The sequence below is a fragment of the Mytilus trossulus genome, chromosome 2, assembly GCF_036588685.1.
Source record: "Mytilus trossulus isolate FHL-02 chromosome 2, PNRI_Mtr1.1.1.hap1, whole genome shotgun sequence".
Taxonomy (NCBI): domain Eukaryota; kingdom Metazoa; phylum Mollusca; class Bivalvia; order Mytilida; family Mytilidae; genus Mytilus; species Mytilus trossulus.
Window position 1 is genome coordinate 75,374,769 of NC_086374.1, and position 25,976 is coordinate 75,400,744.

Below are 25,976 nucleotides of genomic sequence, written 5' to 3' on the forward strand. Positions count from 1 at the left end.
GTATGGACTGTAAATGACCTTCTAGATGAGCAAGGAAATATATTGTCTTATCAAAATTTTGAACAGCTATATTCTTTTAAACCCACATTTTTACAATTTTATGGTATTAAAGTAGCATTAAAACAATGGCTACAATCTATGGGAATCAACACCGAAAGGGAAAAACAACAACAAGCTCTGTTACCTTTTAATATTAACATTTTTTTCAAATCAAACAAAGGTTCAAAAGACATGTATAATATATTAAATCTAGGTGCGATACCAGTTGTAATAGCAGCTGAGCGAAAATGGGAGGGTATATTAAATAAAGTTATAGGGGATTGGAAAAAAATCCATAACTGTGTCACTAAAATTTCAAAAAATACCAAGCTCTGTTGGTTTCAATACCGAATTATTCTTCGTATTTTAGGTACTAATACCTTACTTTTAAAGATGAACCGTGTACAGTGTAATTTATGTACATTTTGCAAGGAAGAACCAGAAACCATAGAACACTTATTGTGGGGCTGTCATATTGTAGCAGACATTTGGCACCATCTGAATGCCTGGATTTTTGAAACAACACATATTGAAATTCCACTTAATATAGATATAGTCATGTTTGGTCTTTATGATAACTATAAACTAAATTTTATAAACAATAAAGTCATTTTACTAGTTAAGTATTTTATATACAGATCAAAGATGCGAGAGGAAAAACCTCATATAGAGGGACTTAAAAACTATATCAAAGAAAATTTGATTTTAGAAAAACATATTTCCTTAAAAAATATGAGTGTGAAAGATTATAACATGTACTGGAACCCCTGGGATAAAATCATTAATTAATTTAATAGTGAACTATTTTATATAGATGTGCCTGAAATGTAATTTCCATTATCACTATATATTTTTTGATGAAAATGTTATACTTCATCCATATTTATATCATATCGTATTATTAGTTATTTATTTTTGTTTACTCTTTTTTGCTTGATTATGCTTATTTTTCTTGCTTGCTTTATTATGTGCCACTATAAATAATTTATGTAAATGCCTGTTAATCCATGAATAAAAAAAATAAATTATAAAAAAAAGAAATTGTGAACTTTCATTGACAAATAGGCCTACAGTAAGATGTTGAATGGAGACAATAGCAGGATTGGATACTTTAAATAATCTTGAATGTTGGAACTTTCAAACTTTATTTTGATAGTATTCTTAAATGCTTTCAATTTGTTATCATAATAGTTTCGAACATGTGTTAGACATTAAATGTCAGAAAACATCTAGTATGACCAAACTAAAAAAAAACACGTTTAAATTGCATTTAACACATACCTTTCTCTTAATGATTTTTTTTCTTTAAAAAAACAAGAATTTGTAAATATACTGCCGCAATTCACCCAAAGGAATTTACTTTAAATACTTCAAATATAAACGGTAACAACTGTTTTTTTCTATAATTTTTATAATAAACTATATCATTTGTTTATCTTAAAAATGTGTCAAATATCACTCCACAGAGATTTTTTCTTTACACGTGACTTTTGAGTTCCTCATTTCAAGGCGCATTAGGGATATTGTCCCATATTGAAATCCATATTTCTGATTTTTCCAAATATTTTTATGTGATCTTCATCGGTATGACATTCTGAATAAATCTGTGTATTTTTGTCCATTTCTGAAAAAAGGAAAGTCGTTTCAGCACTATAAGGCAATGACACTTGTATCGCTACATTCATTTATTTTGAATACAATGTGTATGTATAATTAATTTCTTCCAGTATACCTTCACTAGTCAAAGCAAGGACAAAACTTCTGATGATAACCTTAAATAACAATACACAGACCACGTTAAAGCATTCCATAACATTTTCTTGTGCCTAAAAGTGCATTTTGACAGAGAAATTATGCAAAATGTAGATCTTATAAAAAAAAACACCAAAATAATTATTCTTACTAGTAGAAATCGTGTATCTAATACTGTGGAAACCACTCTAAACTACTGGGAAAGTCGTTCTAATTAGAGTACATTGAGTGAAAATTTTCAAAAATTGTTCTTTCACATAATTCTGTTTGAGAAAAAAAAGTTTTTTACATGTATTTCAGAGAAAACTTTTTATCAATGAGAAATCCACATGAGGTATTAAAGGAAACATTGTGACATCACATGTAATATGGCGTCATTAAATAACGACAGATCAAAATAGTGCTAATTATAGTTTGCAGTGTTACATGAGAAACAGTTGCCGCAAGATTTAACTCGAAATATCGAGTCGAAAAGATCAGAAACTATGCCTTTTCATTTAATATCAATACCATCGCAACCGTTTTCATTTTAGCATATTTCTAACATACCGACTGTAATTTCAATTGCACAAATACCATAAATAAACAATTTAGAGCTTGCCTAATAAAACAAAATGCTTACCAGTTATTCAGGACTTTTTAAAACCTCTAGTTTGCCATCTCATGTTAAAAAGTAATGATATGTCTGGAACTGAAATTAGACAAAAAATTAACTCAGGCTGTGTTATCATTTAATTTAAATACATAAGTATTATTGAGAGTAATTCTTGAAAGTTTTATCACAAGAAAAATACTGTTCCCTTGTGGCCTAGCCATCTGCATTTAAACCTTTTATATTAGAAACAATGAGTAGTACTTTACTAGCTTACTAGATTAATAGTTGAATAGGTGCAGCAATATTGTTTTCAAGAAGGTTTGATCCTCTTCCTTTTTCACTGAAAAATGACAATATCTTGTGTTTTGCTCGGGTGCATTAAAAATAATAATTCATGATTTTCTCAATACATGTACATGGTTTTTTCCCCCTATTTATTTGCATATGATATCTACTGACCAGGGGTCAAATTTTTAGATAAAAACACGTGTTGATGCATCTCACTTTACTCGTATGAAGTGTGTTATCTCCCTTGATTATCAGTTATTCCTGTAGACCAGAGTGATAATTACGTAACAAAGACTATATTGCATTGTGTCATGTTTACTTACAATTTAATAATATTACATGTAAGTTATTTCTTGTCTTTTTTCAATGAAATATACAATTCCTTTCGGATCTCTCGGGGGTAAACAAAGTTATCATTTTGCCTGAAAAAGTGTTCAGCCCCGTGCCAGTAATGCATTTTAAAAGCGAACATTTCATTGAGTTTTTGCTGATCTTTATCAATAACATCTATCTTAAAACATTCATGATAACTAGGTATAAATAAAAAACTACTAACCATCATTTTCACAATTTTCTGTGGTGTACATGGTGAAATTATCTTAAGATATCTCTGAAATTATTCTTAGAAGATGCTCAGTCCATATCGTTAACTTGGATATGTATGATGACTCGTGTCGAAGCTGAGACATTTTCACATATATATGTTGTTAAATTTTCGGGGTACGAAGTGAGATTACTTTTTCCGTAAATTAGCAAACCCCGAGTATCCTTTTGTGATGCGGCTCCTCGTGGTAAAAAAAATCCATTTTTAACACAATAAGTTCTTTGAAAATTAAATACTTTGAACACATTTAATAGCTCCATAGTTTTTACACATTTATTCTGTGTTCCCCTACTTTCTAAATTAACACAAATGGTTCAGCTCAGTCATTTGTTTATCATAGAAATGTGTCAAATATCACTCCACAGAGATTTTTTCTTTACACGTGACTTTTGAGTTCCTCATTTCAAGGCGCATTAGGGATATTGTCCCATCTAGATATTTAAGTTTCATGCGTGTAACTCTTACATTACGACAAAAAGGGATATTTTGGACGGCAATGGCACCATTTACTGTGTTTACGTATCACAACTCGCTCTCTATGTCCGTGTCTCTTGTGACTTTTCAATGAACGCGATCTTTGTATTACTGGTAAATTATTAAGTCTGGGATATTGTTACCAAAAAATACTAAATTTCTAGATACATATGGAGATTTGATTTTGAAATTCGGATGTACATATCAATAACGTATTCCAAACGTGATAGCACACCCTTATGTTTTTTTACTTAGATATTGATAACGGTGCCAGATAATTAAAAACATATCCGGGTAAAAATTTCAATTCTTTAAATAAGCTTATTCTTAAAGGTTACCAATTCAATTCTGTAGTTGATTTTAAAGGTATTAATATTGATTTTTCTTATCAGTAAAAACATATCTAAAAAAATATAATTTGTTTTATTATTTGTATACAAATATGCACTTTTCCATCGCTTTACAATCTGTCGATACCTGTATTTTGGCATGTTTTCTCAGACTGTTAATGACTCCCTTGTACTAAATCCATCAGTTTGAATTGATTGCTATTTTTGTCTTAGATGCATGCTTTGTTTTTTAGTTGTTATTGGCTTTGAAATAGCTGTCAGTAACTGCAGCGAGTACCATCAGATCTATTTATAGTATCTTTTTGTTGTGAGGATGGCACGTCCTCTAGTTTTTTGTTAGAAGCATTTCTTTTTGTATCCATCCGATGAGTTAAGCCCTTTTCAACTGTCCCAGTTTAAGAGGAGGGTTGGGTCCTTCAAACTAGCTTACCCCCATCACATTTATATGTGCCTGTTCCGAGTTGGGAGCCTGTAATTTCGTGGTTTGTGTGCATTGCTGTTTCTTATATAAGATAGTTTTGTGTAGGTCTTGTGTTGTGCCGTTATGAAATTGTCCCAGGTAAGGGGTTGTGAGCGTCACCAAATTAGTTTAACCGCACCACATTCTGTTCGTGCCTGTCCTTATTCAGTGGTTGTCGTTTGTGTTAAACGTATTCGGTTTTTCATTATTTTTTACAAAAATTAGGACGTTATTTTTCTCGTTTGAAAAGTTTTACATTTGTCATTTCGGGGACTTTTAAGGCTGCCTATGTGGTACGGGACTCGTTCATTGTTACAGTCCATACGGTTATATATAGTTACTTAGTACTCTTACTTTTATAATTGATATGTGCTTCTTGTAAGTTATACTTTATGTCAGAATAAATTTTCCTTTGAATAACTAGTATTTTACAGCAAGATTTGTTTCAAAATGTATGATACTCAAACATATTGAACTATTGAGGACGATATGTTGTTCCTTTATTCTTATATTTTCTTTTCTTTTGTCAAAAAGATGAATATACAATTCTAGTACCTATTAATGGTATATGTTGATATTTCTATATAATTACAAATCTTATTGTTATAAATAAATGTCGAACGTTATGCAAAATAGAGTTCATTCAATACCACTTATGAAAAAGTCAAAATTAATGTGGGAACACAAGCATGTAAATATAATGGAAACAAACAAACAAACATAAAAATATATATGATAATATTAGATATCAGATATTAGTGAATGCAGTTCAATGAGAGAAACACTATCTGGTTACTGATATTGACACGACTTGTCCATAATACGGTTTAACAGTATTAGCTTCCAATGTGTACATGCATTCGACAGCTGTCAGTAGTCCATTGGTATCGTGTACATACTTCAACATATGTTGGTTATTGATATATGCGCGCAATTCAATCCTTTCAAGTGACATTTGTTTTAGAGGTAAGTTGTTGATGTATATATTATAGTATTTATAGATAAGAATGCAATTTTATTTCGCATGAGTCGGTCAACAGAAATAAGCTTGGTACCCAGTGTGTCCCATAATGCAAATAAACTTTATTTTAAAAGTTTATTTTAAGATAAGCGAGTCTATACTCAAGCATGGTACAAGATGTATAAGTGGATATGGTATCTACTTTACGCCGTATCAGAGATAACAGACTAAATTGTATAATCTCCAACAACAAAAATTTACGAATAAATGAATGAAAAATAAAGCAACAGTCTTAATAAACATTTCAAAATTTTTACGATTTTTCAAAAGTAAAAATGCTTCTTTATCATATAAAATGTCAAAGATTTACCAAGAATTGACCAATAGCATACGACAAATTAAATGTACATCAATAAATTCTTTTTTTTTTCAAAGAAAAAAATAAACTACACTAAAAACTTATGGAAAAGACTAAATAGTAACTTTTTGTTACATAAATTCCTATCAAAGTTTGGTAAATTAGACATTATACTTGAAAAATTACGATTTTATTTAAATCTTATCATTCAAAGGATATATATCTTGGCAACATGAAGCTATTCAAGTGCAAAGTTACATTTTGTTTTCTTGACAATTATTTGATCATCTTTGATATTATTTTGAAAACTTTGGATAAAAAGTTGGTTTATCTATAAAAGTTCAAGAAAAATACAAAAATGTTTTTTCTTAAATAAGAGTATACTTATTCAAAGAAATTAATCTGCAAAATTAAATGTCACTTTTTATCCTGTGACTTTTTGTCCTGTGACCTTTTGTCCTGTCACTTTCTGTCGAACATTCGCGTAACCATGAAACCTGTGTAGTTTTTTTCGTTTTTTCCCCATGAATTTAGGAAAATTAGTTTAAAAAAAAAGCAACTGCCAAACAAGAAGTACTTATTATAAGATTTAAGTACCCTCAGTATAGGTGTGGCTTTTTGGGTAAATTTTGTTTCTGAATTGAGTCCGAACTGTAAATTTTAGCTTAATTGACCTAGATTAATTAAATTCTTATATTTTACAGCAATACACAAAACTTCATACAAACCCGTGATTCAGTCACATCAATATATTACTGAGATAGCTGTATAGTTTGATAAAAATCCAAGTGGATTTGTCACAAATGTAATAATAAAAAAAAAAGTGTACTACATGTATCTGAATTTTGTCTGAACTGCAAATCCTACATTTTTTTACCTTGATTAATTTAATTCTTTAATTTCACAGCAATGAACCAAACTTCCAAATAAACTGGAATTTTGTAAGATCTATATTTAATTTAGTTAGATGGGCTGATTTACACCAGTCAAGACTAAATTTGAAGGTCAAGATTAATCGAGACCTTGAGGTTGAGACTGGTTAATACTGAGTCGAGACTAGCCGAGACAGGTCGAGACTGATCGAGCCTTGGTCGAGACCATTTTAGACTACACCAATATCATCAAATACTGAATCAGACTAATTAAGTCAAGTCGAGACCTAGCCAAGTACAGTTAAGTACATTTAAGTACTGTCGAGACAATGTCGAGACAAGTTGAATAAAATGTGTGCTCGAATTTACTGGTCGAGCACAAAAACTGGTCAATTCTGACTCTGAGCAGTTTTTAGTGAAATACAACTGTTTCTCAAACCATGCCTTTTTTTTTCGATTTGTAATAATTAGAGATAACTTGATTTGATCCTGGATATGATCTCTATGTTTCATCTCATAGAGACATAATTTGGGACTATAACCAGTATAAAAACATATTGTTGCAGTGAAAATTGAATTCGGAAGTAGGCAAAAAGTGGAGGTAGGAGTAGTACAGAATTTAAGTATAAGTTTAGTTTCTCACAAGGTCAGGGCATATAAATGTTGAAAATATGTCGCACAGCCATATTTTTTTACCTTTGAATAAAATAGAAAGTTATACCTTCTTTCCATTCTCAGATATATATTTTTCGAAACTTCATAGTAAAAAGTGAAAATTTTAGCCGCAAAGGGAGTTCTTATGGGAAATGGCATTGTCTATATTTACAGAAATGTAATCTATGGAACCGTTTTTTTCAAAAGTGATGATTTTCTAAAGGTTGTTAAATATTTCGCGGTGGTGTCTTGTCATGGCTTTGTTTGGACTTGTTTATTTGCTTTTGGCCTTGCATGTGTGTCCCTGATAATTTTATTAACTATGTATTTGCATTCAGGTATCGCAGATCAAATTTATCCGTTCATATTGTGTTAATTTACGTTCTTGATTGAGTTAAGCCTTCCAATTATATTTTATCGTGTGTTTTTCTATGTTGTGATGTTATGATATTGTTTCAGAAAAAGGGAGAAGGTTTGGTACCATTAAAACGTTTAATCCCGCTGCAAATGTTTGCACCTGTCCTAAGTCAGGAATCTGATGTACAGTAGTTGTCGTTTGTTTATGTAATTTACACGTGTTTCTCGTTTCTCGTTTTTTTTATATAGATTAGACCGTTGATTTTCCTGTTTGAAATGTTTTTCACTAGTAATTTTGGGGCCCTTTATAGTTTATAGTTCCGTGTGAGCCAGACTCCGTGTTGAAGGCCATACATTGACCTATAATGGTTTACTTTTATAAATTATTATTTGGATGGAGGCTTGTCTCATTGGCACTCATACTGCATATTCCTATATCTATATAAAGTAAATTGTTTATTTAGTTAGTTGTTTTGGTAAATTCTGTAATATTTTACTAAAACAACTGGATAAATACATTCTACGAATATTTTGCAAATGTTCACAACGAAAATAAATGTTTTGTTTTACAATAAAACTCTGTAAATAGTACATTCACTTTATACGTATTGCTTATTGAAATATTATGTATGTACGACACATTGACAAAATCTTGGAAGATTGAGGTGGCATATTTACATGTAGGTTCTCTCAATATTTGATAAAAAGTGAAAAAATCTATTAGACCGTAACATTTAATCCGCTAACAAATGTTCGGAAGGTGTGTTCCCATTTCTCCTTAGCTGTCAATTCTAGGTAAAAAAGGTTAATTTATTTATCAAAAGTGCCGCCAATCACATTTTTAAAGTTGTTAAAGAAGTTCAATTTCTAGGAATTATTAATGATAGACAACTCACTTGGAATAGTCGTGTTCAGAATATTAATACAAGATGTACAAAAATTTTAAACTGTATGAAACTATTAACTGGAACGAAATGCGGAGCAAAAAGTTATACTCTAAGAAAAAAATATTATTGCTTTAATAAGATCTACAATTGACTATGGTTATGAGGTATAAAATACAGCCTCTGTATCTATTAGGACAATACTAGATAAAATACAAAAACAATCTTTACGTTTATGTACAGGTTCCATGAAGTCAGCCTTGTTAAAAGCTAGAAATGGGAACCCCCCCCCCCCCCTCTACGATATAAGAAGAAAAGCGTTAATCGTTAAACCTTTATGCACCACAATGTTGTTTGAGGGAGGAACAGCGATTGGTCTATGATATTCCTACTAAACTATCAAATCTAGAACAATAAAGTACAAAAAAATAGTATATATTGACTGGAGATTTTAATTTCATAGAAGACAAAATAGATTCAAATACTATGAATTGTAGACTTAACAAATATATACTTTAAATTAGAGAAATAAACACATTCCGTATAAAAAGTCAGATACTAAAATTGTTCACATTAACATACAACATAAGCGGCAAAAATGGGGTCGTGGATTTTGGAAAATGAATAATAGCTTACTTGAAAATGAAAATTATATCATATTAATATCAAATATTATCAAACAATGGAAAGAAGATAAACTGAAATATGACGCTCTAAAATGTTGGGATATCTTAAAAAAGAAAAAAACAACAAACAACAATTAATTTCTCAAGGGTCCAAACAAAATTAGAAGATCTAAGTTGAATAAGTTATATGACTCACTGATAGTTGAAGAAGCCAAACCCTTTCAAAATTGCACTGTTATAAATAAAATTAAGGACGAAAAAAAAGCAATTGAAACAAAAGAGAAAATGGTAACATTAATCAGAGCACGTGATTGTTTTTATAAAGAAGATATCGAAAAAAATGAAATCTTAAAAATAGCAGAAGAAAGAGGCACAAAGAAGGAAATAAAATCACTATTTAAAAAAAAAATTAACACACGACAAAAATTCAATAATACAAATAAATCTAGATTTCTATTCTGAGCTATATATTTTTGATGGCTTTAATGATCAAGATTTTGATGACTATTTAGGGGAAATAGAATTAGATAACTAAACGAGAAAGATTGGTCAGTTTTGAACCAATTTATAAGCAAAGAAGAATATCCAAATAATGTTAAAGATTTCGAAAACAATAAATCACTAGGTATAGATAGATTAGGTAAATGTTTTTTCTAAGATTTTGGAATATAATTGGAGATGAAGTTGTTAAAATTGAAAATAATATATATCTAAAGGGTGAATTAACCGAAACAATGAGAATGGGTATCATCACGCTAAATTATAAAATCAAAGGGGATGAAAAAGACCTAAAACAATGGAGACCTATAAGCTTATTATGCTTTGATTATCAATTAATGACTAAAACTTTAGCTAAAAGATTATCTAAAGTTATTAATAAACTAATTGATTTAAAACAAATAGGAGCCGGTGTTGAAAAAAATATTTTTGATAATATTACCTCGATTTTGGACATTTTCGAATATGAATTTGAACAGTGTAAAAGTTTTCTTAATAGAGTTTTACCAAGAAAAAGCATTTGACAAGAATAAACATGAATTTCTTATTAAAGTGTGAAAGAAAATGAACCTTTCAGTAGAATTTATAAGATGGATTAAGATACTATATAAAGATTTAGAAATTAAAATTCAAGTCAATGGTCAGTTAACAGAAGACATTTAACTACAAGACCAGTTAGACAAGGCTACCAGCTCTCCATGAATTTATATGATTTAGCTATTGATACACTGGCAAGTTCAATTAGAACAAATACAAAACATAAAAGGCATTAAGATTCAAAATTAAAAGATCCCATAAAACTTTTCCAACAAGTGAACAATTACAACAGATATTTAAAAAGACTATTACATATTTACCAGCCCAGTAGTTTATACTTCGGTGTTGACATGAATATCAATAATGTGGTCATTTTTATAAATTTCCTGTTTACAAAACTTTGAATTTATCAAAAAACTAAGGATTTTTTTATCCCAGGCATAGATTACCTTAGCCGTATTTGGCACAATTTTTGGGAATTTTGGATCCTCAATGCTCTTCAACTTTGTACTTGTTTGGTTTTATAAATATTTTGATATGAGCGTCACTGATGAGTCTTATGTAGACGAAACGCGCGTCTGGCGTACTAAAGTTAATCCTGGTACCTGAATGAATAAAAACAAAACCGAAATATTAAATATATGTAATTTGTTAAAACACTAGGAATTTGGTTTGGTAAGGAAAGTAAAAGTAAAAGTTTGCTACCAATTATTCATAGTATAAAGAATACAGTAAATAAATGTGTAAAAAAGAAAGATAAATTTTAAACATAAACTTATTGTTAAAAAATCTTATTTGTTGCTAGAGTTGAGTCCCCTTTACCTGAATATATCACACGAATAAATAGATATATTTATACTTTTTTGGGGGGAAGGCGTCATTCGGAATATATAAATAGAAAGTCTTTATCACAATTGTATAATAGAGGTGGACAACAAATACCAAATATAAATCTAAAAATAGATACATTACTTAGATTATACATTCAGGGAAAATAATTAAGAATTAGGAAATAATAATTACCAACACACTATGATCTTAACAAGAGTTTACACAAAATTAAAAGCCCTCTCAATGAATAATAAGATTGAAATTGACCTACAAAGTTTAAACCCCAAAAAAATATTTATTAAAAAATTGTTGAAAATGATAATCATAAGCATGAAATAAAGTACAGCTATGTCGATTTATATGGTGTAATATTAGAAATATCACAAGCAGTTACAAGCAAGATTTTATTGGTAGAGTTGTGCAGAATGCTCTTCCTACTAAAGATAATAACAACGAATAAACAAGAAGAGTTTGTTCTACCCCACATATATAGATAGCATTCGGCAACTTCTTACGGTATTTACATATCCAAAATTATTCGCTATGATGTGCATGCGTGACGTTTTTAGATTTCAAAGACGAAATCTAAGTGTTACTAGTAAATTATTTGTCAAGGATTTCGTTAACACAAATTTCGTAAATCTTTACTAAATTCTTCCATAGATACAACGATTTAGTTCGGAAGTCTGCCTGTACTTGTAAAATTTATTCCATATGGGATAGAACTTGCTAATGCCTACAGTGATGTTGTATACTGGGCCTGTAAATTTACATTCAATGTGAGTAAACTTATCAATGTTGTAAATACACTTATTGTGAAAGGTTCAGCACTGTTACTTATTTAGATGTTTAAATATTATTTTTATCTGTATAAACATTGATTGGGTCATCAATAATTGGTATTGCAAAATTTCATGTTTTTCTTTTTCCATTGGAAGTTGAAAGTGTCCCAATAAACATTTCAGTCTAAGATACATGTTGTGTTTTTTTTTATGTAATTTGTTTTTACATCGCAATGACCGTGAGGGCATTCCGATGTATTGTTGCCGACAAGATTTCCACCTACGTATCTTTCGTGTTTGACTGGTAACCTATCTATAAACAGATCAATACGCGGACATAATGGAGTGCAAAATAACATTCCTAATCGCTTGTTATAAATTCATTTCTTCAAAGAGTACTGAAAAAATATTTTTGTTTAAAATATAAATTAATAATATGAAAATGTTTTGTCGTTAGAAATATATATTTAAGTGAAAAATCATTAATAATATCTATGCACACGTACCAAGATTCAAGATTTTATTCATAACCTCAGACACATACTTGTGTACAAGAGGACCATACGGTACCATACGTATCGAAAAAAAATTGTTAACGCATGCGAAATAATATGTCAAGAACGTTTTGCAGGATTCTCCCATGCAGAGTTATCGGTTCTTCCTTTCTATCAGCACTTGCACTGCACTATTATTAGAATAGTTGAAAAGAATGTTTACAAATTGATGAAAATTATATATACATGTAACTGTTATAACACTATAATATGTAACAACAAACAAGTGTACATGTACTACAATACAATAGTTATTACGGTGAGGTAGAATTTCCTGTCATTTATATATCATCCTCGCACAATATTGTCTCAGAAAAATATATATGTCTACATTAACCTCAGTTTTCAGGTATAGAGATGTGATTTATATCAGAAAAGTGCTTTTGACCATCCAAGAACTTGCAGACATCTTATGTTCAATACTTCAAATTAATCCTTGTAACTATGATGAGTTTATTTACAACCACTTGGTCGATGACACTGCTGGTGGAGTTTTAATTCCACGAGGTATCACCAGCCCAGTAGTCAGCACTTCTGTGATGTACTGACATTTATTATCCTTGATTTGGTTATATTTATAAATTAACTATTTACAAAACTTTCTGATTTAGCCCAGTTTTTTAATTTCACCTTTCGGTATATTGATGATATACTGTTTCTTAATAATAATAGATTCAGTGATCACTGACATTTAATATATCCAAGTGAACTTGAAATTAAAGATACTACTGACACAGATAAATCTGCTTCATATTTTATTAGACCTTTTTCTCGAAATGACTACTGATGGTAGGTTGAATTCCTAAAATTTATGACAAACGCGATGATTTTAATTTTCCTACAGTCAACTTTCTATTTCTGTGAAGCAACATCCCAGCGGCACCAGCATATGGAATATATGTGTCTCAATTGATACGTTACTCTAGAGCTAGCTCAAAGTACGTTGATTTTGTTGAACGAAAATACTGCTTTTTCAAAAGTTGCTAAGACAGGGCTTTGAACCAATCAAATTAAGGTCATCACTCAAGAAATTTTACGGTCGCCATCATGAGCTGATTGGCCATTATGACAAAAATGTGTCGCCATCATGAGCTGATTGGCCATTATGACAAAAATGTGTCAGAAATCATATCTGATATTCTTCCTCAGTCATTAAAACCTTTCATCGTTACCGAACTGAGCAAAGAAATAACACGACGAGTGCCGTATACGGTGCAGGAAATGCTTACCCTTCCGGAGCACCTGATTTCACTCCCGAGTTCGTGTTCTTCTTAATTATTATTTATAACTGTTGATGTAAATGTCCTTTGGTTTTGTGAGTCTTTGTTTACTCCTTGGTTTTGATGTTATTGTCCGTTTAAATTACTAAGGCCTTTCTACCTCAGAAATTAATTACCTTAGCTGTATTTAGCAAAACTTTAAAAAATTTTGGTCCTCATTGCTCTTCAACTTCGTTTTTATTTGGTCTTTTTAAACATTTTTGGATTCGAGCGTCACTGATGAGTTTTTTTGTAGACGAAAAGCGCGTCTGGCGTAAATTCAAAATTAATCCTGGTATCTATGATGAGTTTATTCAGTACTTTGATTGGTATTGGCTTTTGAAAAAGTATCTTTAGAATATCAAAGGTGTCAACTTATTATGAATGAGTGAGAAAAAATCCCACTATCAACAGTATCTTTTTTCCAGGAATATGGCCTCAGATTTATGGGAAAAAGTAAAAAAAAGATTTCGTAATACAGTTATGGAAAACACAGAGACTGGGAAGTTGGTTCAGTCAAAAGAAAGTCGGGAGAGAATAAACAGATCAAAAAGTTTTGAACAAAATATAGACTGGACAGATTTGGAAAAATACTTTGCAAAAGGTAATATTACTTAAAACCAGTGTATTATAGATAACCAAAGATCAACACATTTAGGTCGAAATTCCTACTTGCTAGATCATCATAAGTTTTCAAAAGATGATTTAATAATGTACGACACCAAATTCGCTTGATTTCCCTTATTTTATATACTGTTTTATTGAAACACTAAGTCTATAAAACTAAGTTTTATATAATATATGAATAAACAAAAAAGTAGAAACAAAATATGTCTGAAAACTCGAAATAGAGTTCTCTAGTATTTCTTATGTTTGTTTTGCCTATGTATTTGCCATGACCAAAATTGTTGTTGTCTGTTTTGCAAAAAAAGTATCTTAATTTTCAATAAAAACTCATCTTATTCAACTGAATCTATAAATCCGATATGGAATAAGCCCAAAATCATGAGTTACTTTATCCTTGATAACTCCTCGGATTTCCGTTACTGGCTCTGTTTTTTTAATATCTTTGTTCGACTTCTAAATGATTCGTATGTATGTTGAGCACTTGCTCTATTCATTAACTGTGCACGTAGTCCCTGTATATAGAATTAGCATATTTTCTAGAAATATGTTTCTGTACGGTGTAAAGAAAATATATTCCTAAAGCCGTACAATGTATATTTTGTTAGTATAAGTTAAAACATGTTGCTTTATCATAGCATTATATATATATATATATATAAAATCTTTATGTTGTATACGATTTATCAATTGTTTTTTGTAAATGACTTACACTCTGAGTCAGTTCCTTGATTTTAGGCTATAAATAAAAATCCATTATCGCACTAGCTTTTACTTAAAAATATGCCTCTTTTCTAGCCATACATATTTTTTAACAATGATATAAAACAGTCAATAATAAATGGTAACGGGAATAAATCTTCGAAGAATGTTGATTCTTGCATGTATCATCTCATTTTGAATTTGAAATACAGTAATATAAAAAACAAAAATTCATGAAGTTGTAAAAAATTTAAGTGGTCCGTTTTTCATGATTGTTTAGTTTGATTTTACTTTTGGTCCTTGCCTCAGCTCCATGTAATCATACACAATTTAATTGAAATACAATATGCAAATTCGTCCTACATTTTCGCGAAATTAATCCACACGTTGGCCACGTTTGCGCTACAAGAACGCATTACGTTTGTGCGAAATTTACCTGTTGAAAAGTAACTACATAAGTTTATTAAATAAAATTTAAAACAAAATAGAAAATAATTTTAACTGCCATCTTACATATATATAAGAAGATATTGTACGAGTGCCAATGAGACAACTACCCATCTAAGTCACAATTTTTCCGCGCTTCATACAAAATGTACTTTGGTCAACGCTTTTACACCCCAAAGAAATTACAAAAAGAAGCATTCAATTCTTTTATAATAAAATTGAGAATGAAAATGGGTAATGTATCAAAGAGACAACAACCCGACCATAGAAAAAACAACAGCAGAGGGTCACCAACAGGTCTTCAATGTAACGAGAAATTCCCGCACCCGGAGGCGTCCTTTAGCTGGCCCCTAAACAAATGTATACTAGTTCATTGATAATGAACGCCATACTAATTTCCCAATTGTACACAAGAAACTAAAATTAAACTAATACAAGACTAACAAAGACCAGAGGCTCCTGACTTGGAACAGGCGCAAAAAAACTGTTTGTCATGCTTTTCAGTAACATATGAATAGTTCGATGCAAGACTCCCTCCTATATTATAGCAAGCTATAGATATAGAAAGATGTGGTATGAGTGCCAATGAGACAACTCTCCATCTAAGTAACAATTTATGAAAGTATACCATGTATTGCCTATACTATTATATTTGTGTAAATTAGATACATCTATTCGGGCTACATGTAACACCCTCAATGTTTATCTAAAAATTGGAGACAAAACGCGTGTTTGGCGTTCATAATTTTAATTCTGGTGATTTTATTAATATAGAAGGTTATTATTATTACTGAGGGAAGGAAAAAGTCAAAATTTTCATATTTCTATAACCAATCATTTATTTGTAATGTCCATATATGCTTAAACAGCGTTGACAGTGTATATTTATAGTATATGCATGTAGCCGATACCTAAGTAAAATATCTAAAAGGTCACATACATTTTGTGTAAGTAGCGAAAATTAGATATAACTGTTCCAACAAAAAGGTGGTATATATGATATAATAAAAGATTTCGAATATTCGTCTACAGCAGTTCTACTTTTGTTTGATTTAGATATTGAAGCAGATAAAACTGGAGAGTTGCGCAATCGATTCCTAAATGAACTGGTCAGGTTGTTAGATAACTACATACAGTTGGAACACAAACGTACTTCCAAAGTACTCGACTTTCATCATCCCCATCAGTTGAGAGAGATAATGGAGCATTGTCTGATAATTGACAAGGACCCAAAGAGTTTGGAGGAAGTACTAAGTGACTGTAAAGAAACTCTTAAATATTGTGTTAAAACGGGTAAATTATCATTTTTATTAGTGGTAGTAGTTTTATTGTTTCAATTGCGTTGTTGGTTACCAATATTTGGTTTATCCAGTACCTTTTGTACTTTACCGTTAACTACTAAACACATCGGTAAAGTCCGTATTTTCCTAAAATTTGTAATCTTTAATTTATTCATTCAGGTTAATATTCATTTCGCTGGATGTAGCATCGTATATTAAGAAGGTGTTTTTGTCTGGGTTTTATTATTTGAGAGATAAAAAGTAAAATAACAACAAAACGAACTCTGAGAAAAATTCAAATCGGAAAGTCCCTTATCAAATGACAATATCAAAAACTCAAACATATTACCCGCCTGGATAACAACTGTCATATTCCTGAATTTGTACAGGCATTTTCTTTTATCGAACATAGTATATTTAACCTGGTTGTATAAATAGCCTCTAACTTGTATGAGAGTCGCATATACATCCATAATATAGAAACAATGTGTGAACAAAACAAACATACTCAGTAAAAATGTCAAGAAAATAGGGATACAGCAGTCAACATTTTGTTATACACTTGTTTTGTATAAAGATTAGACCGTTGGTTTTCCTGTTTGAATGGTTTAACACTAGTCATATTTGAAGCCATTTATAGCTTGATGTTCGATGTGAGCCTAGGCTCCGTGTTGAAGACCGTACTTTGACCTATAATGGGTTTTTTCAAATTGTGACTTGGATGGAAAGTGGGTTCATAGGCACTCATACCACATCTTCTTATACCTGTATCTTCAACTGTATTATAACCCCTATTGTATAGAAAGCAATGAAGGGTTATGAACTTCTTGAGCACTCTTGATTGGTTCGTTGCTGAATGCTCTTGATCGTTCTACTACTATAATCACTAGCCAGACAACACTGATGTTGTGTGTTCGAACCTCGCCCTTTTGGGGACACTTGACTCCAACCTCGAAGGTCGGTGGTTTTCTCCAGGCACTCTAGCTCCCTTCACTAATAGACACTGGTCGCCACAAAATAGCCAAAATGTATTGCCTAAAATTGGCGTTGAGATGTCTTTTTGTACTTTTAATGCATTGGGTGATTAGGTAATGTCTTCGTGCTATTGCTCCATATCGATCCTTTTTCATACACATGTATCCGGTAAATATGTATTCAAAATCGTTATGACTTTATATATAGACAGCTATATTGTCAACTGATCTTCCAAAGACAACAGACAAATGATAGCTAAAGCTCTCCTCGCCTATAAAATAATCAGAAATAAACTGACCTGGCTCAGAGTACATGTCTTGCACAAGTTGTGATTTATAACATGTTATAACCTGAACAAAAGTATCCCAGGAAAACCTTAGTGGTATTTGGCACCACTTTTTATAATTTGTGTCATCGGTGCTCTTCGGCTTTAAACTTGTTTTTCTTTCTTTGCTGTTTTGATCTGGGCGTCATTGGTGAGTCTTTTGTAGACTTTAAGCACCTGTGGTGTATTGGGTTATAATCCTAGTGCCTTTTGATGGCTATTAGCATGTCGACATGTACTATTGTGGTTCTTGATTGTTTGTGTCTCTGTCCTGGTTGTTCATGCGTTTGTTTTCACTGTGTTCCTGTCATGTAATGTTGTCATTCTGGTGTTATATTTAACATTTTGATAAAAGCTCGAGGTTTTGGCTAGCTGCAAAATCAGGTTCAACCCACCATTTTTCTCTTAAAATGTCCTGTACCAAGTCAGGAACATGGCAGTTTTTATCTTATAGTTCGTTACAGTGTGTGTTGCATAGTTGTTTTGGTGTTTTGTTGCACTTCATTGTTTCTGTTGTTTCGTTGTTTTCTTCTTATAGTTGATGTGTTTATCTCAGTTTTAGTTTGTAACCCGGCTTTGTTTTCTCTCAATCGATTGATGACTTTCAAACAGCGGTTAATACTGTTGCCTTTATTTATAACATTTACAAATTTATTGTCCATATTATAATTTGTTCAATGCCAAAAAACAAGTTATAACATGTGCAAAAGTACCCAGTGCATGTTAAAACATGTACAAAATATTGCAGAAAAATAGGTTAAACTTGAACAAAATTTGAAAATAAATTCAAAAAAAGCAGAGGATACGACATTTATAGAATAGTAAAGAACAATAATCAAAAGCTCAGAACGTTTTTTGTTTAGTGCACAATGATCACAAAGTTTTCAGAAATAATTTCTTTGATTCACGGCTTATGTTGGCATAATCAATCATCGGGTGAATGCATGTTTTATGCAGTCTACAATTACCTACAGCAGTGTCACGTTAATTTGTTGAATTTTCTTAAAATGCATTTCCCCTATGACAACAAAGAAATTAAGTTAAAAATCAAAACGTCATGGAACTTCATTGACAATGCTAGAAGATGCGGAACTACATTGTATGTAAAAACAAATGATTTTAATAATTGCTAGGCAAATATTTGTTTGTGATTTGCTATGAAAATGATGATCAGTGTTTCTAATTATCGTCGGAACGATTGGCGGAAGCCCTCCCTTTCTAGAAACATTTACGAATGGAAGAAGTTAGACCTTTTCTTTAAACTGCATTTGCGTTGATAATTCATAATTATTGATCAGGTTGAAAATGCTACCTAAAGACTTACCACTCGTGCCAAAAAAAGAGGTGTCGGGCAATTGTTTTTATCACACTGCTTTTATAATATTAAAGATGTCTGTTTCCGTTCGATTCGGAACGGAATAAAAAATTTAAATTGTTTGAATCACAATCAATATTTCTAATCATTGTCAGAAAGACGACGGGAGGTCTGTTATCTTAGATAATTATCATAATCAATGAAAGGAGTAAAACTTTGTTCTCTGACTTGCAAATGCTTCAAATTTATGATGATTTATCAGGACATGAATGTACATCTGCAGGATATAATTTTCCCGATGTTATACATTATTTCACTTTTAGATGGATGTCTGTTTCCGTTCAATTTCGTTAAACACCAATTCGTCAGAGCAACTGTTACTTTGCGGAACGGAATAACAAAGTTAAAACCAGAAATAATGTGTCTAATCATCGTCGGTAAGGACGACGGAATGTCTTGTTTTCTTAGATATAATAACGAATGAAAGGAGTCTGACTTGCCTATTTCGTATAAATTATTGATCCGGTTATTGAATGCATATCTAAAACACTTTCCACTCAATTTTAAAAAGAGGTGTAAGACAAAATACTGAATCATACTGTCTTTCACATAAATATATGATGCATTCGATTCTGTTAAGTACCAATTCCTGGAAGCAATTTGAACTTTTAGGAACATAATAGAACGAATCATTGTTGGATTGGACGACGGGAAGTCTGTCTTTTTCGATATCATAATGAATGAAAGGAGTAAGACTTTTTTTGTCTTGACCGGCAAATGCTTCACATTCATGATCATGTATCAAGACATGAATGTACATCTACAGGATATTTTCCGATGTAATACTCGTTTTACATGTGAGGATGAGATGAATGGTGCCATCTGTATATTGAAACCCGTAAAAGATTTTTCGAAATTTTGATAGATGCTCCTTATGGATACCTTATTAATAAATAAAATTCCGAGCTGTTCCGTTCCATAAATCACCATAAGAAATGTACAAGAACCGGGCCACGTCAAATTCATTTATCATCGTACACGTAGGTTCCAATTTTGTTGGATTGAGTCAAACATGCATTTACGTGAATATTTTTCAAGTTCTTTTTTTCTTCTTCAAAGTCTTCATACATTCTCTCGGAAAATTTGTTATTCGTTGAACAAATATTTCGTGGTTTCTCTGTACCCACGAAATCAATGAAAGTTGGTACCCAACGAATATCAATTAAACCACAGAAGCAGCTGCATGTTCTTGAATATTTTATGTCATATAAAGTTCAAGTCTAAAAATGAGGAAGTGTCTGTTGTTTCTTTAATTTTTAGTTCTTGAGGATTTACCAATAAACCCAATCAGAAACTTTGGATTGTTAATGAAAATAACATCATCATTATTTGTGAATGTGAAATAAAATGATAAGTCTTCTTTGCTCTTAAATTTGATAAGTGTTTGAAAAAACTCTAAATCCAATGGAAAAAAGAAGAGGCCGACAAAGAAGGTCGCAACGGTTTTTTTCCCATAGAAATTTCGACAATTTGCATTTTAACATGAACAATATTTCTTTACAGGACATCCTCGGTTTCTGAACCAGCTGTCTACTGGATTAGATATTGTTGGTATAGCCGGAGAGATGTTAACGTCGGTGGCTGACACGAACATGTATGTTGTATATAAAATCTTATATCTTTTAAAAAAAACCCAGAAACGTTAAGTTATTATCCAATTCGTTCATTCTCGTTTTTGTTATCAAAATCATCATTACTGTTGTTGTTTGGGTTTTTATTGTAACGAACACTATATTTCAAAGTAGATACCCGAGATAGATGGCTACACCAAGGACACTGAAAAGTAAAGGTAAAGATAACCTGTTCAGAGATATGAAATAATTTCTAGGATCTTTCTTTTCACATTACGGACATTTTCATCAATCTCACAATTACTCACTTGAAAGAAATATTGTCACATTAAATCATTCTTAAATAAATTTTCTCATATATATTTACATATTTACGATTGTTTTATTATATAACTGTCTGGTCTTTGCAAACTATGGTTCTGCGTGTTCACAAATCTGTAAAATTGCTATATTGATAAATACTGTTTTTTACTAAGGTTCACCTACGAAGTTGCTCCTGTATTCACCCTCATAGAGGATACTGTTCTAACGAAAATGTTAGGCTATATTGGTTGGTATGATGGGGAAGGAATGTTTGCTCCTGGTAAGAGAATCAGTGGTATCAGTTTAAAAAGTATGAAAGAGGGCATTACAAATTATTTGTAAAAAAGGGACAGACAAATCCATTTTTACAGAAAAAAATATATTGTTAAAAATAAAACTCAGAGAAAAAATATTGAACAAAATTTCACAGAGAATTACCGATTGCACGATACAATTTAAAACTATTTTAAAAACCAAGCAAATGTCCTGCATAAAAAATAGACCATTCTTTTCAAATCAGAAAAGTGTGTTTACTAATACAGGAGGTTGAAGATTTCGCGAACTACAAATATGATTATGTGCAAAGAGAATCAGTACAAGTGCTATTGTTTTTCTTGCCATTTTATGGTTTTGCAAATGGACAAAGTGCAAGGAAACTTCTTCCTCGATAAATAGTTTGTTTTGTGGTACGTCTTTGAATGTTTTCTTCTTGCTTAAGTATTTTAGAAGGAGCTATCTCTGATAAGAAATCTTTGAATACTTTTTTATTTTTTTATTTTCAACGTATTGCAGGAGGTGCTATATCTAACCTTTATGGTATGTTGTCAGCTAGACACAAACGATTTCCAAGTATAAAATATACAGGGATGTCAAATAAAGGAGATATAGTTATTTTCACATCCGAACAGGTAAAAATAGGATACCAAAGATACAAGTAAGGAATATAACTGTAAGTCTTCATTCAACTCACACCGTAACTGCATATAATTCATATTTCATTGTTAAAAGTAATTAAATCTTCACTGATTGTATGCATCCGAAGCTATTTCCCAGAAAAAACTTCTTTTAAAAAAAATTAGAATGAGGAATAAAGAAATGAAACATTTTCAATGTGCCGAATTGATTAGAGACGAACAAGAATTTGTTCATATATCAAAACACACAAGTGTTAATAATCAGTCCTGTGCTAATGTCTTTCTAATGACGTCAAAAACTTTATTTGGACTTAAATTACAGCTATCCATCACAATGTAATTCTAGCAAGGATAAAACTCAGCAATCAGATTGAAGTCAATCAGTAAATAATCTACTTTCCCAAGCTAACATTCTATATTAAATTAATTAATTAAACCATAATACATTTAAGACAAATATCTGTTTACCATGAAAGATATGCCCCCATGGAAAGATATGCCCCGTGGAAAAATATGCCCCCGTGGAAAGATAAGATAATAAATATAGTTAACTAATACTGCAAGGAGTATGTATCGCTAACCTGACATCTATGTATTGCATAAAAATTTCTTTCAAATATAAAAAAAACCGGTTTCGTAAAAGACCATGGTATATTAAATTTTCATAACTACTGGTTAAACTAGTTAACAATAAGTGTGTTCAGACACTATTTTTTTTAGTTTTTATTGTAAAAAATAAACTTTTGGAACTTAATTTATCAATAATTATTTTGTTTTAAGTTTATTAATCCGTATTTTTCAGAGTCATTTTTCTATCAATAAAGCTGCCATGTTGCTTGGAATTGGTCTGGACAACGTAATTGCAGTAGACTGTGAATCAAAGTAAGAGTTCCAGACCTCTACCTGCAAGAAATAACTTCCACAAAATTAAACGAATTAAAAGGACAAAAATTAATAAAATTTAAAGTAGAATGAGATTTTAAAAACATACGTTCCGTTGGAATGTTAACAAAATACTTTACAGTGCAACGAGTGGTTCGCCCAAAACGCCACTTATGATATAGCGATAAACAAACGGGTTACTGTTACGTAATTTTTAAATATTGTTCATCGTGTACGTTCGAAGCCAACAATCACTGGTGTTAAACTGATCATCGTAATTGCAGTTACGATGATCCCAACATGGCGGAGTCTAAAACAGGTAAAATCGTCTGTTTGTAATTTCTCCGTGTACACGCGATGTTTTAAATAATTTCTCAGCCGCTAGGCTGGTATGTACGGTATTGTTGTACGTGTGTGTTCTTAATATCATATGTGACTTTGTTACTGAAATAATAGCCATTGAAAATTTAAGGAAGATCATCCTTACTCCAAGAATTGAGTACAATTGAAGTATCTTCAAACATGGAATATAATATGAAAGTCATAAATTTTTAGTCTTAAATGGATATTTTTTTTAATATGTTTAAATAGGATTTGAACTAGCTGTCAGTAACTGATTATACTCTCAGATTGGTACCTAGTGTCTTTGTTGTGGTGATGTGTAAGTAGCCGTCCACTTTCACTTTGTGTTTTTGTTATATGTATTTCTGTTTGGACCCCTCTGAGATGTCATCCTGGTTTGCCCACTTTAAATCGCATGTAAACATATGGAGGATTGTTGTTTTGACAATTATAGTTTATTTCTGAACAACAGTCACATTTTTTACCTTTTATTTTACCTGTAAAATTTTATTAATGATACAATATTCTGATATTTAATCAAGAAAATGTGCAAAGTTATATTTTTTATTTTATAAAATTTAAGTAGAAAAATGCATTGCATTTTGATCAACATAAAAAAAATGGACAAAAAGGTGAACAAAATGTTTATCATTTTTACAACTTATCAACCAATAGTTTTAATTGTTGGTACATTCTGAAAAAAAGTAAAAGAATGAATTAAAGATAGGTATATATATAATTTTTTAATTCTAATAAATACATTGTACTGAAATTGAATATAAAAATATCCATGTAATCCTAACAAATAGAAAACAAATGAAACTGGTAGTTTCTTTGACATATTCCCCATTTTCCATTCTCAATTTCAACTGTACAGTATCCATGCAAGCTTTATAAATGACACAATTTGAACAGTAATCTGCATCCAAGGTAGCATTTTTTTCTTTGAAAAGAAACCAACAGTTGAATAGCGAAACATCGCTCACAATTTCACACTGAAACAGTATTTATTGATAACGAGACAGCAACCAACAACGCAGCACATACAGTGTTACACGGGGTAACTGTGAAAGGCTGCTTTAAATACTTTACCCAGTGCATCCCATCGTCTCCCAGAGTTCTCCAAAAGTGGTGGTCTGAAGGTTTTGACCACCAATATGTGCAAAGGACTGGCACAATTTCAGTATTTTTCAAAAGAAATAATAGTGATTCTCATCATATTTCCATCAAGGACCACCAGGGGGTAAAAGATAAGAACTCCATAGGAATTTTTTAGTTTTCCTAAAGTTAGATTGTATTGGACTTTTTTCTGTGTATATTTGGGATATAATGCTAAAGATAAAACTTAAAAATCTTCTGTTGCAATTTATTCAAGGTTAGGGTCAAATTTAGGCTAGATTGACTGGACTATAAGTATTGGTTTATTCATATCAGGAAAATCATTCAGAAACTGAAGAATTGTTTTTTGTTTAGTTGTACATGCAAGTTACATGAATAGATTGAATTGATATCCACTTATTGAGAGAGAAAAAAGTATTTAAATTATTAACTATTTTCTTTACAAATCAAAATGAAATCACAAAATAAAAATACTTGAATATAGTAAGAAACACTGATATTAAAACTATATACCAAAGTTGGAACAGACTTTACTCTTTTATGTTCGTTAAACCTTTTGTCTTTTTTTGTTTTCTTTATTAATAGATATTTGGTTTAATTAAAAGTGGGCAAACCAGGAGTAAACCCCATCTGATGAGATGAACTGATTTTTATAGTTTATTTTATGTTGTACTGTTTCAAGACTGTCCCATTTTGAGGGTTGAACCTTCAAAAAGTTTAACCTACCACATGTTGAAGGCCGTACTTTAACCTATAATGGTTTACTTTTTAAATTGTTATTTGGATGGAGAGTTGTCACATTGGCACTCACACCACATCTTCCTATATCTATGTGCTTGCACCAAGTCAGGAGCCTGTAATTCAGTGGTTGTTGTTTGTTGCTGTGTAACATTTGTTTTTCATTCACTATTTTGTACATGAATTATGCCATTAGTTTCATCGTTTGAATTGTTTTACATTTGTCATTTTAGGGACTTTTATATCTATGCAGTATGGCTTTTGCTCATCATTGAAGGCATGATGATGATCTATAGTTGTTAATTTCTGTGTCATTTTGGTCTCTTTTGGAGAGTTGTCTAATTGGTAATTTTTTTTTGCATGCATTATTTTTTATATTTGTTAAAAACTTTACAGAGAAAAGGTAATTAGAAATTACTGTATTGACATTTCAAATTGTTTTGTAAATAACGTAACATTGTAGATATATTTCATATAATTTTTTATATCAGAAAAGAATATTTTTTTAATAAAAACAAAAGGTCATTAATCTAACGATTTAAAAAACTTCTTTGTTTATACTTTTATAAAATTAACTTATATTAAATGTGCAAAAATTAATTCTTGTTTATTTACTAATTTTCATTTTGCTTTGTAGATATAGT

General features: G+C 30.9%; 1 protein-coding gene and 1 long non-coding RNA gene across 4 annotated transcripts in view; one reads left to right on the plus strand and one right to left on the minus strand.

The window, feature by feature from the left end:
• The window catches only part of LOC134708025 (glutamate decarboxylase 1-like), a 154,005-nt gene that overhangs the window by 7,036 nt on the left and 120,993 nt on the right, over positions 1 to 25,976 (plus strand). Inside the window, exons 1-7 of one of the 3 annotated variants that reach the window (XM_063568266.1) lie at positions 5,397 to 5,528; positions 14,164 to 14,339; positions 16,565 to 16,801; positions 20,967 to 21,057; positions 21,511 to 21,617; positions 22,130 to 22,245; positions 23,054 to 23,133. In XM_063568266.1, coding sequence (XP_063424336.1) covers positions 14,168 to 14,339; positions 16,565 to 16,801; positions 20,967 to 21,057; positions 21,511 to 21,617; positions 22,130 to 22,245; positions 23,054 to 23,133 — 803 coding nt within the window. In that variant the 5' untranslated portion in view covers positions 5,397 to 5,528; positions 14,164 to 14,167. Of the gene's footprint in view, positions 1 to 5,396; positions 5,529 to 11,806; positions 11,920 to 14,163; positions 14,340 to 16,564; positions 16,802 to 20,966; positions 21,058 to 21,510; positions 21,618 to 22,129; positions 22,246 to 23,053; positions 23,134 to 25,976 lie in introns of those variants that run through there. The other 2 variants (XM_063568265.1, XM_063568267.1) reach the window with 2 other exon arrangements.
• Positions 1,493 to 3,061, minus strand: LOC134705417 (uncharacterized). Its single transcript, XR_010105556.1, has 3 exons — positions 2,998 to 3,061; positions 2,414 to 2,482; positions 1,493 to 1,663 (listed from the first exon to the last, which is right to left on the minus strand). It is a non-coding gene; the product is annotated as an uncharacterized LOC134705417 (long non-coding RNA).